Source organism: Meles meles, chromosome 4 (genome assembly GCF_922984935.1).
Source record: "Meles meles chromosome 4, mMelMel3.1 paternal haplotype, whole genome shotgun sequence".
NCBI classification, from domain to species: domain Eukaryota; kingdom Metazoa; phylum Chordata; class Mammalia; order Carnivora; family Mustelidae; genus Meles; species Meles meles.
In genome coordinates, this window is record NC_060069.1 from 155698303 (window position 1) to 155712755 (window position 14453).

Below are 14453 nucleotides of genomic sequence, written 5' to 3' on the forward strand. Positions count from 1 at the left end.
TCTGCTCCTCCCTATACCCCGCTTATGCTATCTCAAAAAAATTAAATAAATAACGAGTAAATATAAAGTAACTGTCTCGGACAGATGGTCATATCATAAAAGAGAATAAATAACATCTAAATAATGTAAAATGAAAGTGAAAAACCATGCAATCATCTCAAAGAAGCAGGAAAAGCATCTGATAAAATCTAATATTCATTCCTGATAAATAATGCCAACAAGCAAGGAAAGAAAAGAATTTCCTCAACCTGATAACGACTAGCTAACAAAAAATCTACAGCTGACATAATGATGAAAAATTGAGTGCTTTCCCCTTAAGATCAGAAACAAGCCAAGGAACAAGATGCTTCCAGTCACCACTGTACTAGTGGTTCTAGCCAGTATAAATGAAAGAAAAATAAATAAAAGGCATCAATTATGGATTGAAGTTTATACCCTCAAAATTCTGTGCTGAAGTCCTAATCACCAGTACTTCAGAATATGACTTTAGAGATACAGGGTCTTTATAAAAGTAATCAAGTTAAAATGTAGTCATTAGGGTGGCCCCTATTCCAATATGACTAGTGTCATTATAAAAAGGAAAAATTTGGACACAGGCATGCAAAGAGGGAAGATGATAGAAGAAATACGGGAAGACAATGTCTACAAGCCAAGGAGAGAGGCCTAGAACAGATGCTTCCCTCACAGCCCTGAAAAGAAACCATACCTGCTGACACCTTAATTTTGGACTTCTAGCCTTCAGAACTGTGAAACAGGGAAATATACAGTTATAAAGGCTTATTAGAGAAAAGAAGACCCAATTTAAAAAAAAAGGCAAAGAAAAAAAATTAAAATTAAAAATAAAAAAAAACAAGCAAAGGACTTGAAGAGACATTTCTCCAATGATAGTATACAAATGGTGAGTAAGTACATAAAAAAAGTTCAATATCATTAATCACTCGGGAAATGCAAATCAAAACTACAATATGTATCACCCCATATCCATTAGGATGGCTACCACCAAAAAAAAAACAACACAAAAAGTGCTGGCAAAGATGTGGAAAACCTGAAACTCTTGAGCACTGTTGGTGAGAATGTAAAATGGTATAGCTGCTATGGTGATTGCTCAAAAAATTAGTAGAAGTGACCCAGGAACCAATTCTGGGTATATATCCAGAATAGAAAGCAGGATCTTAAAGAGATAGCTGCCCATGTTCATAGCAGCATTATTCAAAAATAGCCAAGAGGTAGGAAAAAAAACAAGTATCTATCAACAGATAGATGGATAAAGAAAACGTGGTATATATACAATAGAATATTATTCAGCCTTAAAAAGGAAGGAAATTCTGACACATGCTACAACACAGATGAATCTTGAAGGCATTACGTTACATGAAATAAGCCAGTCACAAAAAGACAAATACTGTAAGATTCCACGTATATAAGCTATCCAGAATAAATTCACTGAAACAAAAGGTAGAATGGTAGCTGCTTGGGGCTAGGGAAAAGAAGGGAATGAGGAGTTACTATTTAATGGATATACAATCCCAGTTCTGCAAGATGAAAACAGTTCTGGAGATTCACTGGACAACAATGTGAATGTGCTTAACACTACTGGATTACACTTAAAAATAATTAAAATGGCATATTTTACATTATGTGTATTTTACCACAATTAAAATAAAAATTTTTTTAAAAGATCTCAAGTCGGGGGGCGCCTGGGTGGCTCAGTGGGTTAAAGCCTCTGCCTTTCGCTTGGGTCATGATCCCAGGGTCCTGGGATCGAGCCCCGCATCGGGCTCTCTGCTTGGCAGGGAGCCTGCTTCCTCCTCTCTCTCTCTCTCTCTGCCTGCCTCTCTCCTTACTTGTGATCTCTATCTGTCAAATAAATAAATATAAAATCTTTAAAAAAAAAAAAAAGATCTCAAGTCAGGACACCTGGTTGGCTTAGTGGGTTAAAGCCTCTGTCTTCAGCTCGGGTCATGATCTCGGGGTCCTGGGATCGAGCCCTGCGTTGGGCTCTCTGCTCGGCGGGAAGCCTGCTTCCTCCTCTCTCTGCCTGCCCCTCTGCCTACTCGTGATCTTTCTCTCTCTGTCAAATAAATAAATAAAATCTTTAAAAAAATTTTTAAAAAATAAATAAAAGATCTCAAGTCAATAACCTTAATAAATGGAGAAATAGACCTTCTTTATGGGTTGGAAAATTCTCCTCAAAGGTAGAAATAAGTTCAATATGATCCAAATAAATTTAAAGCAGGCTTTTTTGTTAAAAAATGACAAAATGATTCTAAAATCCATATGGAAATGCAAAGGGCCTACAATAGTCAAAAACACCTTGAAATACTGATTTCAAAACTTATTATAAAGCTATAGTAACTAAGATTATGTGACACTGTCATCAAGACTAACAAAGATGGGCACCTGGCTGTCAATCGGTTAAGTGACTCCCTTCAGCTCAGGTCATGATCCTGGAGTCCCAGGATCAAGTCCTCCATCAGGCTCCCTGCTCAGCAGGGAGTCTGCTTCTCCCTTTGACCCTCCCCCATCTCATGCTTGCTCTCTCTCTTTCTCTCTCTCAAATAAATTTTTAAAATCTTTAAAAAAAAAAAAAAAAGACTAACAAAGGAATCAATGAAACGGAACAGAAAGTCCAAAACAGACAGACATATACGAATAGTTGATTTTTTACAAAAGGACAGAAGTAATTCAATGGAAAAGGGATAGTTTTTTCAATAATTGCTGAAACAAGTGGACCTACCTAAGGAAAAAAAAATAATGATAATAATAATAATGAACTGGGGTTCCTGGGTAGCTCAGTGGGTTAAGCCTCTGCCTTTGGCTCAGGTCATGATCTCGGGGTCTTGGGATCGAGCCTTACATCGGGTTCTCTGCTCAACAGGGAGACTGCTTCCCTCTCTCTCTGCCTAATTGCGATCTCTATCAAATAAATAAATAAAATTTAAAAAAATGATAATAATAATGAACTATTCCTATCTTGTAGAATATATAATATTAATTCAAAATTAATCACAGACTTAAATGTAAAGCCTTAAACTATCAAACTGCTAGAAGAAAACATAGTAGAAAGTCTTTGCTACCTTGGGTTATGCAAATTTCTTAGGTACAACACAAAAGGAAGATCCTAAAACAACAAATTGATAAACAAGATTTTACCAAAATTTCAAATTTCTGTTCCTCAAAAGAAAGACACTGTTAAGGGCATTTAAAAAAAGCCAAAGAATGATTAAAAATACTTGCAAAACACCTATCTGATAAAATACATGTATCCACAATATCTAAAGAACTCTTGATAGTCAAGAAAAATAAAGGAGTCAAGAAAAATAAAACAAGAGGGGCATCGAGGTGGCTCAGTCGTTAAGCATCTGCCTTCCGCTCAGGTCATGATCCCAGGGTCCTGGGATCGAGCCCTGCATCGGGCTCCCTGCTCAGCCAGAAGCCTGCTTCTCACTCTCCCACTACCCCAGCTGTGTTCTCTCTCTCACTGCGTCTCTCTCTGTCAAAAAAAAATGAACAAAATCTTTAAAAAGAAAAAGAACAGACATTTTTCCAAAGAAGGCACACAGATGGCCAACAGACACATGAAAAGATGCTCAACATCAGTCATCATCAGGGAAATGCAAGTCAAAACCACAATGAGCTATTACTTCACACCTGTGAGAATGGCTAAAATCAAAAACACAAGAAACAACAAGTGCTGGAGAAGATGTGGAGAAAAAGAAACGCTTGCACACAGTTGGTAGGAATGCAAACTGGTACAGCCACTGCGGAAAACAGTTAAGGAGCTTCCTTAAAACATTAAAAATAGAATTATCATATCTTCCAGTAATTCCACTACTGGGTATTTACCCAAAGAATACAAAAACACAGGGCACCTGGCTGAATCGTTGGATGTCTGCCTTCAGCTCAAGTCCTGATCCCAGGGTCTTGGGATCGAGCCCTGCATTGGGCTCCCTGCTTGGCGGGGAGCCTGCTTCTCCATCTCCCACTCCCCCTGCTTGTGTTCCCACTCTCACTGTCTCTGTCAAATAAATAAAAATCTTTCAAAAAAATAAAAAATAAAGATATGTACACCCCTGTGTTTACTGCAGCATTATTTACAATAGCCAAGATATGAATGCTACCTGTTTCATCGAGAGATGAATGGAAGATTACTCAGCCAAAAAAAGAAAGAAATCTTGCCATTTACAACAATAGGGATGGATCCAGAGGGCATAATACTAAGTGAACTAAGTCAGTAAGAGAAAGACAAATACCCTATGATTTCACTCCTATGTGGAATTTAAGAAACAAACGAACAAAGAAAAAAGATTAAAATAAAACACAAACGCTCAGGGGCGCCTGGGTGGCTCAGCGGGTTAAAGCCTCCACCTTCGGCTCAGGTCACGATCCCAGGGTCCTGGCATCAAGTCCTGCATTGGGCTCTCTGCTTTGCAGGGAGCCTGCTTCCTCCTTTCTCTCTCTGCCTGCCCCTCTGCCTACTTGTAATCTCTGTCTGTCAAATAAAATAAAAAAATCTTAAAAAAAAAAAACACACAAACCCTCAAATTCAGAGAGCAAACCATGGTTGCCAAATGTGAAGTGTGTGAGGGGATGGGTAAAAGAGGTGAAGGAGATGAACAGTACGCTTATCCTGATGAGCACTGAGTAAGGCACAGAATTGTTCAATCACTATATTGCACACCCGAAACTAGTATAATACTGTACGTTAATTATACTGGAATTTTCAAAACTAAATGTCATAAATAAATAAAAATTAGCATTTTCAGCTCAAAATATAAAAGAATGAAGGTGCAAAAAATATATAGAAGAGAATTTATGCTAAGATAGTACAGTAAAAAACCAATGTGTAGAAATCAATAGCCACCACAAGTACAAACCTGAGCCAGTAAGAAGACGTAATGGAAAGTAATGCCTTACTTACCATGACCACAAAACAAAATTTTTAAAAAGAAAAAAATAAAAAATAAATAAAAAGGAAAAGGAAGAAAAAGAAAACCAGCTAATAGAAAATATAGGCAAAAGATGGAACTCTCATAAACTGTTGAAAGAAATGTGAAGTTATACAACCACTCTGAAAAACAGCTGGGTAGTTTCTTTAAAAGATAAACCTACGCCCACCATATATGATCCAGTCTTTCTAGTCCTAGGTATTTACCCAAGAGAAAAGAAGTCATGCATCCATGCAAAGACTTGTATGCAAATGCTCATAACAGCTAAAAATGAAAACAAGCCAAACGTCCATCAACAGAATAAACAAATCATGGAATATATTCAGCAATTTAAAAAACAAGGAGCAAAAAAATAAATAAAATAAAAAATAAAAAACAAGGAGCCATTGATACACACAATTATCTCAAAGTAAATATGCTAAGTACAAGAAGCCAAGTACTGTGTTATTATAATATCATTTGATATACTATATGATCATATAAACTATAAAATGCAAATAAATTGATAGTGACAGAAAGCAGATCAGTTGTAGCCTAGGTGCATGGGATAACAGCTAAAGAGGGACAAAAGGATTACAAGGGGAAACAAGGTAACTTCTTGAGATGGATGGATATGTTCATTATCTTGATTGTGGTGATAGTTTCCTGTGTGAACATACATGTCAAAATCTATCAAATTATACACCTTAATACTACATTCATTGTATGTCAATTATACCTCAATAAAACATTTTTAAAAACACGATTTTAAAAAATCCAAGATAAAAGCCTTCTAAAATACCCTACCATAAACTAGAGAAGAGATCTTACAGTAACAGCATTTAATCAGTGAGCATTTAATCAACAACTACTATAGACACAGCACCATGTTAACCACAGTAGGGAATGTTCAACATGTTCTTCAAATACAAAAGCTGACAACTTAGGTGGGAAATAAGACTTCCATAAGAAACAACTAAAAAACCAAGGGTCCTTAAGAATAACACCCAATAAGCATCGTAACAAAGGGTGATGTCAGTGAAAACTGAAAATGACATTACCAAAAATATAAGATCTCAGCTCAGTCTTAAAAGTTGGAGAAAGCCACACTAATCCAAAAGAAAAGAGCGAAAGCCCAAATTAATAAAATTATGAATGAAAAGGGAGAGATCACAACTAACACCAAGGAAATAGAAACAATCATCAGAAATTATTACCAACAGTTATATGCCAATAAGCTAAGCAACCTAGATGAAATGGATGCATTCCTGGAAAGCTACAAACTCCCAAAATTGAACCAGGAAGAAATTGACAACCTGAATAGACCGATATCTAGTAATGAGATTGAAGCAGTGATCAAAAACCTCCCAAAAAACAAGAGCCCAGGACCTGACGGATTCCCTGGGGAATTCTACCAAACTTTCAAAGAAGAAATAACACCAATTCTCCTGAAGCTGTTCCAAAAAATTGAAGCAGAAGGAAAACTTCCAGACTCTTTTTATGAAGCCAGCATTACCCTGATCCCCAAACCAGGCAAAGACCCTACCAAAAAGGAGAATTTCAGACCAATATCACTGATGAATATGGATGCAAAGATTCTCAACAAGATCCTAGCAAACAGGATCCAGCAGCACATTAAAAAGATTATCCACCATGACCAGGAGGGATTCATCCCTGGGTTGCAAGGTTGGTTCAACATTCGCAAATCAATCAGTGTGATAGAACACATCAATAAGAGAAGAGAGAAGAACCACATGGTCCTCTCAATTGATGCAGAAAAAGCATTTGACAAAATCCAGCATCCGTTCCTGATGAAAACGCTTCAAAGTATAGGGATAGAGGGAACATTCCTGAACTTCATAAAATCTATCTATGAAAGACCCACAACAAATATCATCTTCAATGGGAAAAAGCTTGCAGCCTTCCCGTTGAGATCAGGAACACGACAAGGATGCCCACTCTCACCACTCTTGTTCAACATAGTATTAGAAGTTCTAGCAACGGCAATCAGACAACAAAGAGAAATCAAAGGTATCCAAATTGGCAAGGAAGAAGTCAAACTCTCTCTCTTCGCAGATGATATGATTCTTTATATGGAAAACCCCAAAGACTCCACCCCCAAACTACTAGAACTCATACAGCAATTCAGTAACGTGGCAGGATACAAAGTCAATGTACAGAAATCAGTGGCTTTCTTATACACCAACAATGAAAATACAGAAAGGGAAATTAGAGAATCGATTCCATTTACTATAGCACCAAGAACCATAAGATACCTGGGCATAAACCTAACCAAAGAAGTAAAGGACCTGTACTCGAGGAACTACAGAACACTCATGAAAGAAATTGAAGAAGACACAAAAAGATGGAAGACTGTTCCATGCTCTTGGATTGGAAGAATAAACATTGTTAAAATGTCTATACTGCCTAGAGCAATCTATACTTTTAATGCCATTCCGATCAAAATTCCACCGATATTTTTCAAAGAGCTGGAGCAAATAATCCTAAAATTTGTATGGAGCAAGAAGAGACCCCGAATTGCTAAGGAAATGTTGAAAAACAAAAATAAAACTGGCGGCATCACGTTACCCGATTTCAAGCTTTACTACAAAGCTGTGATCACCAAGACAGTGTGGTACTGGCATAAAAACAGACACATAGACCAGTGGAACAGAGTGGAAAGCTCAGATATGGACCCTCAACTCTATGGTCAAATAATCTTCGACAAAACAGGAAAAAATATTCAATGGAAAAAAGACAGTCTCTTCAATAAATGGTGCTGGGAAAACTGGACAGCGATATGTAGAAGAATGAAACTTGACCATTCTCTTACACCGTACACAAAGATAAACTATAAAAGACCTCAACGTGAGACAGGAATCTATCAGAATCCTAGAGGAGAACATAGGCAGTAACCTCTTCGATATCAGCCACAGCAACTTCTTTCAAGATATGTCTCCAAAGGCCAAGGAAACAAAAGTAAAAATGAACTTTTGGGACTTCATCAAGATCAAAAGCTTCTGCACAGCAAAGGAAACAGTCAACAAAACAAAGAGGCAACCCACGGAATGGGAGAAGATATTTGCAAATGACAGTACAGACAAAAGGTTGATATTTGCAAATGACAGTACAGACAAAAGGTTGATATCCAGGATCTATAAAGAACTTCTCAAACTCAACACACACAAAACAGATAATCATATCAAAAAATGGGCAGAAGATATGAACAGACACTTCTCCAATGAAGACATACAAATGGCTATCAGACACATGAAAAAATGTTCATCATCACTAGCCATCAGGGAGATTCAAATTAAAACAACATTGAGATACCACCTAACACCAGTTAGAATGGCCAAAATTAGCAAGACAGGAAACAACGTGTGTTGGAGAGGATGTGGAGAAAGGGGAACCCTCTTACACTGTTGGTGGGAATGCAAGTTAGTGCAGCCACTTTGGAGAACAGTGTGGAGATTCCTCAAGAAATTAAAAATAGAGCTTCCCTATGACCCTGCAATTGCACTGCTGGGTATTTACCCCAAAGATACAGATGTAGTGAAAAGAGGGGCCATTTGTACCCCAATGTTTATTGCAGCAATGGCTATGGTCGCCAAACTGTGGAAAGAACCAAGATGCCCTTCAACGGACGAATGGATAAGGAAGATGTGGTCCATATACACAATGGAGTATTATGCCTCCATCAGAAAGGTCGAATACCCAACTTTTGTAGCAACATGGACGGGACTGGAAGAAATTATGCTGAGCGAAATAAGTCAAGCAGAGAGAGTCAAGTATCATATGGTCTCACTTATTTGTGGAGCATAACAAATAACATGGAGGACATGGGGAGCTGGAGAGGAGAGGGAGTTGAGGGAAACTGGAAGGGGAGATGAACCATGAGAGACTATGGACTCTGAAAAACAACCAGAGGGTTATGAAGGGGTGGCGGGGGGGGGGGGGGGGGGGTGGGAGGTTGAGGAACCAGGTGGTGGGTAATAGGGAGGACACGTACTGCATGGAGAACTGGGTGTGATGCCAAAACAATGAACACTGTTATGCTGTAAATAAACAAATAAAAATAAATTAATTAATTAATTAATTAATTTTAAAAAAAAAAGTTGGAGAAAAACCGAATAAGCAGGGAGAAGGAAAACAGGTGCTCTAGACTAAAGGATTATGAGGAATGGCATGGCAGAGGTAGACATGTGTGGTTTGTGCCCAGGGAGACGTTTGGAGAGAACATACTTCTGGTACAGGAGGGGCAGGATGGAGCCCACAGATACCATGTAAAAGGGAATGAAAATCCCTGGCTTTTAACCCAAAAAAGGCAACATATGAGTAGTTCCTTAGGAAAGTGAGACTCACGGCAACATATGGATACAAGCAAGGAAGAAAAACAAGGGCTTAAGTAAACCAGCAAAGAGTCACCTCAAATCATCTGCCAGTAGTGAAACAGAGAGGGAGAAGTTAACCTAAGAAAAACTAGATGATATTTAGTAGGACCTTGGCCACAGAGAGCAAAGGAGGAAATAGTAAAAAGACTCCGTCAGATGGTGCTGACAGGCTTGGGGTCAACTAGGAGTTTTACTAATTTTTCTGATAGGCTTGGAGTCATCTAGGAGGACTTTTATTAATTTTTATTAAAAATAACTGCATTTATATAGTACTTTCCAGCTCGCCAAGCATTTCCACATGCAATGTCTTGTTCATACTCCATTACACTGAATCTGAAATGACGAATTTATATCCAAACACTGATATTCTATGGATAGCTGGAGGTCAGAAGAAAGGTCAGGACTAGAAATAGAAACCTGGGAGTCATCCCTAGAGAAGACATAGTTGAAAGCAATGAGAAACGTATTCACAGTCCCACTAGGGTTTAAAAGTACATAACGGCACTATTAAAAAGAGTATTCTTTTAAGAAATATTCTCTTTGAACATTGCCCATGTGCCTTTGAAAAAAACTATGTGTATCGGTCAACACCACTCAACCTTCTTTGCACCACTGGCACCAAAAGATCAATACTGTACCTCCTCTTGATACAGAACTTCTGAAGAGTTTCTGTCTTCTGATCCGGCTTGTTCTTCCTCTTCCCCTCTTCATCCTAAAATTGCAAATTCTGTTCAGTTGTCCAATCTAAAACAAAAAGCACCTTCTTTACCTTCCTTTCCAATTGTATGACAAACACTATTCTTTGTACCTACAAGGATTTAAATACACAAACTTATATTATTTGGTAAACCATTTCTCTAAAAAGTGTTTTAGTACACAAACATTTATACTGTCAGCTAAATCATGATTCTTTGTGCAGTAAGGGAATGCCTAGTATAGCAGTCCTTCCAAAATGGTTTTATCTTGAGGTCCTACTAAATGCTGATTAATCATCAAAATCCTGGAAACTCATTTCCCAACTGCATGCTTTGGTGACTTACATACCTCCATTCTAATCAACATCTACTGAGCACCAACCCAACACACTTTTTGTTTGTTTTTAATTTTATTTATTTTTGTTTATTTACAGCATAACAGTGTTCATTGTTTTGGCATCACACCCAGTGCTCCATGCAGTACGTGCCCTCCCTATTACCCACCACCTGGTTCCTCAACCTCCCACCCCCCCCACCCTACCCCACCCCCCGCCGCCCCTTCATAACCCTCTGGTTGTTTTTCAGAGTCCATAGTCTCTCGTGGTTCATCTCCCCTTCCAGTTTCCCTCAACTCCCTCTCCTCTCCAGCTCCCCATGTCCTCCATGTTCTTTGTTATGCTCCACAAATAAGTGAGACCATATGATACTTGACTCTCTCTGCTTGACTTATTTCGCTCAGCATAATTTCTTCCAGTCCCGTCCATGTTGCTACAAAAGTTGGGTATTCGACCTTTCTGATGGAGGCATAATACTCCATTGTGTATATGGACCACATCTTCCTTATCCATTCGTCCGTTGAAGGGCATCTTGGTTCTTTCCACAGTTTGGCGACCATAGCCATTGCTGCAATAAACATTGGGGTACAAATGGCCCCTCTTTTCACTACATCTGTATCTTTGGGGTAAATACCCAGCAGTGCAATTGCAGGGTCATAGGGAAGCTCTATTTTTAATTTCTTGAGGAATCTCCACACTGTTCTCCAAAGTGGCTGCACTAACTTGCATTCCCACCAACAGTGTAAGAGGGTTCCCCTTTCTCCACATCCTCTCCAACACACGTTGTTTCCTGTCTTGCTAATTTTGGCCATTCTAACTGGTGTTAGGTGGTATCTCAATGTTGTTTTAATTTGAATCTCCCTGATGGCTAGTGATGATGAACATTTTTTCATGTGTCTGATAGCCATTTGTATGTCTTCGTTGGAGAAGTGTCTGTTCATATCTTCTGCCCATTTTTTGATATGATTATCTGTTTTGTGTGAACCCAACACACTTTTTAAAAAACAGTAGCCATGAAGCCCTCATCAGCCAGGAAGTCTTGGGGGGCGGGGAATCTTCTTTTAAAAAGATCCTCTTTTAATACGAAGGAAATAATGATTTGTTCTTAGAACGAGGATACTGAAATCAATCTAAGTAAGGGGGGGTTGCAACAGATTGGGGAGGGAATGGGGGCCATGAAAGCAGACAGAACAAAGGAATGATCATAAAATCTAAAATTACTATTTTAGTTTCTACATGCTACTTCTTTGGAAGCATAAAAAATGAAATACATTAACCACAGTAGAATGATACAGTCAATGGAGTGGAGTATTATGCAACCATTAATAGGAAAAAGGTATGTGCTAAAGCGTCCGAATGTTCAAGATACAGTAAATGAAAAAGATGCAGAACATTTAAAGATCCCTTTTGGGTTTGCTTTTGACACATTCAGTATGTTCATAAAACAAGAGAATTTAAGGAAGGATATTCAAAAACGTGCCTGAGGAGGGAGCTTTTACTATCACTTCTGTATCGTCCCATGCTGTGACTTATCTACGTATGAGCACATAAATCACATAACGTGAATACTACTGGTGTGCATATATGTGCATTTTAACCACACAACTGGTTTCAAAGTCTACTACTAATAAATAACGGGCAGAAATGAGTAACGGGCACCATCAACATCTCATGGCGGCAGTGGAAGGCTACCCAAAGGCTCGAGCTGGGTCCCGGAGCTAACCGCGACTCGCCCCCTCCGGTGTCCAGAACTTCGCCAGTACTAGGACGCCCGGTGACAGCACGGCTAACCCCCCGGCCTCGCTCCCACCAGCCTTGGGCTCGCACTTGAGGCTGAGCCTCCGGCCCTGGAGGGACCAACTCCCGGCCGCAGGCTCCTAAGCATCCCCCAGCGCGTCTCAACCGCGGCTTCTGGGGCGACGTCCGCTGAAGGACGCTCAGATGCCGGGGGAGTGGGCGGGGATTACTGCAGGGCGCAGCCGAACGCCAGGCCTGGTGGGCGTGGGCGAGCTGAGCGGCTCTTTTCACAACAAACAATGAAAACAGAAGGAAAGCTCCAGCACCACCCGCTCCGGGACCCGAGCACCCCGCGTCACCCCGCAAGTCCTTCCGGCTCACCTCGCGGCGAGGCGGCGGGCCCAGCGGCGTAGAAACCCAAAGAGGACCCCAGATGAACTCGAGTTAAAGAACGGGGGCAAGCAGAAGTGGTAAACGCCAAGCCCAGGAACGCCCGCCTCCAGTCTTCACCTCCCAAGTCCTCAGTCTCCACCCGGAAGTCACGCTACACTGTGCCACTGCCCCCGGGCGTGCGCGTGCGCCTGCGCCTAGTTTCCCGGAAGTGCCGCGGCCGCCCCTCCCAGCTAAGTACGGAGTAAATAAACCCCGGGGCACGGAGGCGGGGAAACTGCGTTCTGTAACGTCCGCCTGCCCAGTGTTATTTTTAGAAGAGAAGAGGGTCCTCCTGGGCGCGCAGCCTCACAAGGCCGGGCGGGTAAAGCAATCGGCTCCCCTCCTTCTCCTTCCGTATTTCGACCTCCGCCTCGCCCTGGGGCTCAAAGTCGGGCCCTCCCCGGCCGCCTTTGCCTCCGCCCCGCCCCTTCCTCGGTCGGCCGGGGCCTGGCGTCGCCCCAAGTGAGTTACTTGAGTCTCGCTACGCCAGTCCCAGCCTTGAAGAGTTCCTGGATATGGAGCTCAATTTCTGCCCACCGGCTCCGCACTGTACTTGGTGACTTGCTTCCCGGGAGTACAGTATGAAGACGGAAGAAAGTTAACTCCAGTGGAGAAACCTGGCAGACAGTGCCTTGGTCAGGTGATGAGAATTAACGGTGATAAATCATGTTGAAAGCGTGCTCCCCAAATATAGGAAGGGTACTTCACCTCTATGGTATTCCTCCCCAAAACCCATAACCCCAGTTCTTCTTGAGAAAAATATCAGACAAACCCAAAAACACCCAACCACGTACTTTGACAAAATCATGAAAAACAAGCAAACGCAGAATCTCTCATAAACAAACAAAAAAACTAAGGAGACATGACAGTTACATGTAATGGTGGTATTCTGGAGGGCGTCCTGGAATAGAAGAAAGATATTAGAGGGAAAGGTAGTAAAATCCAAATAAAGCACGCAACTTAGTTAATACTACTGTTGAATGTTGCTTTTTCACTTGTGACAAATAATAGATGTTAATTATAAGGCTAATATGATGAGGTATTCTCTACTACATATGCAAATTTTCAACAAATATATTCTGAAATTAAGTTTATTGAAAAGTAAATGGGGGGATAGGGACCAGCTGGATGGCTCAGTTAACCATCTGACGCTTGATTTTGGTTCAGGTCATGACATCAGGGATGTGAGATGCAGGAGCCCTACATTGGGCTCTGTGCTGAGCAGGGAGCCTGCTTAAGATTCTCTCTCTCCTTCTCCCTCTGCCCACCCCCCACCACTAAAGCACATGGTCTCTCTTTAGAAAAAAAAAAAAAAAAAAAAAAAAAAAACTAAGGAAAGAAAGAAAAATGAAGGGGGAACTGGAAATAGTTGGCTCCAGATTTGGACCTACGATTCAATGCCGTCATCAAGGATCAAGGCTCTAATTTCCCACAATGCCATTCTTGGGAAGTTAGCTCCTCTCCTATTAGTTTGTTTCTTCACAGTGTCAAGACAGTGTTGCTGCAGCTCCAAACCTCACATCCTGGAACAAATGATTTCAAGACAGGAAGAAAAAGATCCAAAGAGGCAATATTTCCTTTGATGAGGGAGGAAAATAATGCATATTCCCATTTCCTAGATAGGAATTGGCAAAAATTCTCTCCTTGAGCAAACTCTAGCCAAACTCTTCTGAGCCTTCCTCTGAACTAGACCTTGGTCTTGACCTATAAAATTTACACAGTACATTGATTTCATCCCCTCCCCCCCCACACACACATTAAAATTATATTTTTAAAAAGCAAACACTAACAGTTTCTGAGAGCTCAAAGCTGCATCCCTAAGATGACCCTAGCCCTCTTTAACTTACTCAAGGCTGCAAAAAAAGAATTTACTATTTGTTTTAGTCAACAACTGATAATAAGCCCTTCACTACCTTTTGTTAGAGCATTTAC

The 14453-nt window shown here is 40.4% G+C and overlaps 1 protein-coding gene across 3 annotated transcripts in view; it reads right to left on the reverse strand.

Annotated features, from left to right (window-relative positions):
* Nucleotides 1-12815, reverse strand: part of SETD4 (SET domain containing 4) — a 38911-nt gene extending 26096 nt beyond the window's left edge. The window contains exons 1-2 of one of the 3 annotated variants that reach the window (XR_006818096.1): nt 12471-12815; nt 9961-10034 (exon numbers count right to left, since the gene is read on the reverse strand). Coding sequence is in view for 2 of the 3 variants with exons in the window: in XM_046003745.1 (XP_045859701.1) it covers nt 9961-10033 (73 nt within the window). In the remaining variant the exon portion in view is untranslated. Of the gene's footprint in view, nt 1-9960; nt 10067-12470 lie in introns of all 3 variants that reach the window. The other 2 variants (XM_046003745.1, XM_046003744.1) reach the window with 2 other exon arrangements.
* Nucleotides 12816-14453: the final 1638 nt, after the last annotated feature.